Below are 5,031 nucleotides of genomic sequence, written 5' to 3'. Positions count from 1 at the left end.
GAAAAACACAACTTGGAAACCTCTCAAATAAAAGCGACATCCAGAGTTGAGCAGCCCAGTATTTAGGGTGCTCTTTACATATTCTTTATATATTAATTTTTGCATTAGAAGGTCTCAACACCTGGATTTCAAGTCATTCTACACAGAAAGGAGAAATTAACCTAAGTGGGTGAGGTCTGGGTCATCATGACCTGACCTACAAACTCCATGATAGATTATGAACTCCTTCAGGGTAGAAATAATCCTCAACTCATTTTTGTAACAAGTATTATGAAGCACATACTATGGGCAATGAACTTGGCTAGAAACTGAGGATTATATAAAAAAGTTTTTTCTTCCACTAGCATATTATATTGTATATTTTTATATATTATAAATTTTATTTATATATTATATATTAATATATAATATATAAAATATAATCTATTATAAATATTATAAAATTATAACATTTTTCCTTTAAAGGGAAATTATGATCATTTTTTAAAATAAAGTTTTGCCTCTTTTATTTTAAAAAAATGGATGCCTGAGAGTCAAGTTCCCATGTCTTTAAATACATTGAGAAGTGAAAGGCAGGGGAGAATGGGACTAAACAACAATCCTTAGGCATACTTGTGAAGGTTTTGTTTTGTTTTGATTTTTTGGTGGTGGTGTTTTTTTTTTTAATACATCATAAAAGAAAGCATCTACAGAAGACTGAGACATGAGAATAGCACTGGTTCCACGCTAATGAATCTCTAAGAATTGGGATTTGAAGAAGATCAACAAGATCCCTAGATATTTAAAAAAATGAAAACTGAAAATCAATGGTTTTCTGATAAAATCCTTAATAACATTGGTGTATCCTATTAGGCTCCATCCTCTGGCTCTGGGGTTCCCCTTATGTAAAAACAGATAAAGGGGATTCCCCTGACTGTCACCTTCATATCACATTTCCCTTCTGCTAAACTCTTAATGAAACTGGCTGTCCATCCCAAGCTCTCTTGAAAGATGTTTGGAATCATTTCATAAATCCTCTGTTTACCAGTACCACTGCTAATCTTCAATTATACATCAGATTCATCAGCTGTGTTTCATGAACACATAATAAACTGCTCTTATTGGCTGAGTAGAGTGGAAGAAAAAATAATATATATATATATATATATATATATATATATATTTAAATTCTAATCTAAATTTGGTGTGGTTCCATAGGCTTTTCTTTACTTACTTATGAATAAACTTTGAGTCTTAAGCTGAAAAGCAGCAAATGACAAATCTCTTCAATGCTTAAGTCAAGGATACAGTGCAACTGGAAATAATACAAGGAGGGAGAAGGGACAATACAGGCTTCCCAGACTTGCAATATTTTCACTCAACACTGAACCTACTCTCTCTCAATGGTGATCAAAAGAGCTTCCAGAAAGGAGTCAGAGCATTTTCTCTCCTTCTTCCTTAAGAGCACCAGGTGGGGGAATTTCTGTATTCCAAACCAGATCTGGGAAGGAGAATCCAACCTTTTCTTTCCCTCCAGAACCACTCTGCCTTGAAGAAGAAAAAAAGAAAATTGGATATATATATATATATATATATATATATATATATGTTGTTTTAAAAGATTAAAAAAATCTAACCCTTACTTCCCTTTAAAAAAGCACAAAATACAATATTCCTGCCCCCACCAAAAAAATAAAATACTTAGAAGTCACAAATTACTTGTCAGATTGGCAAGACAACCCATTAGCACCTCCAATAATTTTGAGCCTAGGTTTAGATTTTAGTTTTCACAGGCATGCCTTGTTTTGTAAACAAACAAAAAATTGAAACTGTCCTAATGCAGATCAGTTTTCTGACAATACTTATTCAAAATTAAGTAGTATATAAATCTAGTTGGGAGGGAAATTGAGGCGCCAATAGTCTTTGTCTCACTCCAAAAATGTGTGAGTAGGTGCAGGACAGTTGTTGTTATTGCAAAGACAAATTTTAATTTCTCTTTAGATTGATTTAAACATTGTTTCTAAGTATGATGCAGCCAGCTGCTTTGCAGAGGGGGCTCTAGAGAGACATTCATAGCAGTACACACCGGAAGCTCTTCTTCTGCTCCCAAGGCTTGCTGGCAGCCCTTATGGCCTCTTCAAATACATCATTTAGGCCTTTCTTTGTGAGAGCGGAACACTGCATGTATTTGACAGCTTTCACTTCTCTGGCCAGCTTTTCTGCTGTCTCTAGAGCGATGAGCTTTTGTTTTCTTTTGGCAAGTGCCGTAAGAGTAGAGGCATCTTCTCTGAGATCAGTTTTGGTCCCAACAAGCAAGAAAGGGGTTTTCGGACAGTAGCGGGTAATCTCTGGTACCCACTTTTTTTTCACATTTTCAAAGGAAGATCGAGATACCACTGAGAAACAAACAAGAATCACGTCTGTCTGTGAATAATTAAGGGGTCGTAATAGTTCGTAATCATTCCGTCCTGCAGTATCAAACAGCCCAAGATTATATGACTCAGGACCAATCATAACCGTGAAAGCATAGTTAAATACCGTTGGTAGATAGCCAGACGGGAAGTTTTTTGTTGTGTATGAAATCAGAAGACAGGTTTTACCAACCGAGCCATCGCCCACAACAACACACTTAATGGTCCGCATTTTATAAATCTTTGTATCCACGTTTAGTATTCCGAATCCAATGTAATCTCAAACAGTCTAGGGCCTTAGCAACAATGCACGGGGTCTAAAACATTCTGTGGCAGGGGCACGCTGATGATGTCATCACGCAGAGGGCTTGGCTCACTGGCTAGCTAGGGGCCTATGTTGATTAGGGGACCTGTGTGTTCATTGATTCAGAAGTTCTTTCTGTCAATGCTGAAACAAATCTGTGGTACTTAAGGGACAGTGGTTTGCATGCCTCGCTGCCATATTGCAACATTAGTAGAATATTAGCATTAAAAATATGATCTTTTCCTTTCTTGCAAGGATTGGAGACATTAAAGAAACTTTCAGCATCCTGAAAGGGATCCAGCGCCCCACTTCCTTTTAAGTCTAGGCTCAACTAGGATCAGCAGTTTCTGAAATATATTTATATCTATAGATATAAATGTGTGTATACGCACACACACACACACACATATACACACACACACACACACACATACACACATAAGCAATCCCTGAACAAGTTTTATCTAATAGTCCATCAAAATACTAGTTGACATCTGGACAAATAGATATTCTTTATTTTCAGGGGAGATTATATGGAGAAAATAATATGTAGAATGTAATGAGAGAAATATTCCAGAGGGAAAAAGAATATATATATATATATATATATATATATATATATATATATATATATATATATATATATATATATATACATAGATAGATTGGTAACTGCTTCATTTCAGAGAATAACAGCACCAATAAAACTGTCAAGTCATTGGATCACTAGAGTATTGGACTATCCTTCTCTGAGTCTTACATTTAACTGGTGACTAAACTATGGTTGTTAAATTAAATTGAGAAAGCCTTCAAATAAATATGATTTTTATTTTATCTTGTGACTAGGGGAAAAAAGGCTTCTTTTTTAGTAGGGACCAATCATCTGATAAACTAGAAAAGAAAAAAATCATCTTAAAAGTGAACTTTATAATTACTGCATTTAGACAATTTGAATTTCTAAATTGGTCCTACAGTTAATTCCATGGGGTATTAAGAAATAATTATACAACACCACTTAATACCTGGGCATTCTCTCAGAAATGGATAAAAACCAACTTAATCTCAAAAGAGATTTGTGAAGAAATCAGCTTTTTAAATATATTCTTAATGACTAAATAAGTTAGTATATGTCAGTCATGTCTCACTAATGACAGTAATGAAAACTGACAGTGTGAGAAATCTTTTAAATATTAGTTAATGCCACTCAAATTCATATATTTAGGACTAGAATATGAGTGTTACTGGTTCTATGCTATGCAAATCAACCTTGTAAATGCAGTACTATAACATTTTAATGGAAGATTGGTGTGTAATTTGATTTTAAATGCTTTTTCACTAATGTAAATAAAGAAGCACACTTGAAAAAATGCAGTTTCATTGAATATAATGCACTTATAATGTTTTGAAAATAGTTATTGTATGAAATATATGCTATGTTGTTTCTAAGTGAGTGATTCCTAATATAGAAAGTTAACCTTCTCAGTTGAATATTTGATGGTCTATATTTATGGCTCATGATGGATCAGTGAGGTTCATGCAAACACTAATAGAATTTAGAATTTCTCCAGAGATGGCACTAACCTGTACTTTAAGGTGCTCTGAGAAAGCTCTATATCACGTAATATGTCCTTTTACTGCATTTTGAAATTTTGCCATTAATTCATCTAGTAGCAGATCTGTATGAATGTAGTGTCTAAAAAAGAAAAGTGATAGCTCCATTTTAATTGGTGTTCACCACATTACACTGGAAAAATTGTCTTCAATTTAAACTGAAGTCAAAGAAGGATTGGTTGAAAGAACTGAGCATGATTAGCTTAGAAAAAAGAAGTTTGGAAAAATTATAGAAATAGTGAGGCAGTATGAAACAGAGAAAATGTCAACAAAATGGGAGTCAGGTAATATCTTGGTTTAAATAACTCCATTGACACAAATTAGGTCTGTGCCACTAGGTAAAAACACTTAACCTTTCTTGGTCTAAGATTTCTCACCTGTAAAATATGGATAACTGTAGGAAATTGTAATAAAGATGAAATATTTTGCAATGACTAAAGTAAACATAAATGCTTGTTATTAATATTGATGTGGGAATAAGGATTTTAAATAACATTTTTGAGGTAAGCTCACAAATTGAAACTAATATTTGATTGGTTAAAATCTAAAACATAAACTTTGGTTTCAAGTACTTGAAAATGGACTCAAACTTCCTGTGTTTAAGAAATTCCATATTTTTTTTTCTCCAAGCAATTTAACTCAATAAAATATTTAGAAAAATATGGAATTTCCTCAGTCCTGAAAGGTCAGACTGGAAGGGAGGGTGGGGAACAACAGTATGAAATA

General features: G+C 33.6%; 1 protein-coding gene across 1 annotated transcript; it reads right to left on the bottom strand.

Moving 5' to 3' along the window:
* Positions 1 to 1,941: 1,941 nt before the first annotated feature.
* LOC100009767 (cell division control protein 42 homolog) lies at positions 1,942 to 2,703 on the bottom strand. The gene has a single exon (XM_016422582.2). The coding sequence runs from the start codon at positions 2,620 to 2,622 to the stop codon at positions 2,050 to 2,052; it is 573 nt and encodes a 190-aa protein (XP_016278068.1). The 5' UTR covers positions 2,623 to 2,703; the 3' UTR covers positions 1,942 to 2,049.
* Positions 2,704 to 5,031: the final 2,328 nt, after the last annotated feature.

The sequence above is a fragment of the Monodelphis domestica genome, chromosome 4 (genome assembly GCF_027887165.1).
Source record: "Monodelphis domestica isolate mMonDom1 chromosome 4, mMonDom1.pri, whole genome shotgun sequence".
NCBI lineage: Eukaryota > Metazoa > Chordata > Mammalia > Didelphimorphia > Didelphidae > Monodelphis > Monodelphis domestica.
The sequence above is the reverse complement of the archived record's forward strand: the minus strand, read 5'-3'. Positions and strand labels throughout refer to the sequence as shown.

Coding starts and splice junctions, on each gene's coding strand:
- LOC100009767 (XM_016422582.2), bottom strand. CDS start 2,622: ATGCGGACCATTAAGTGTGTTGTTGTGGGCGATGGCTCGGTTGGTAAA.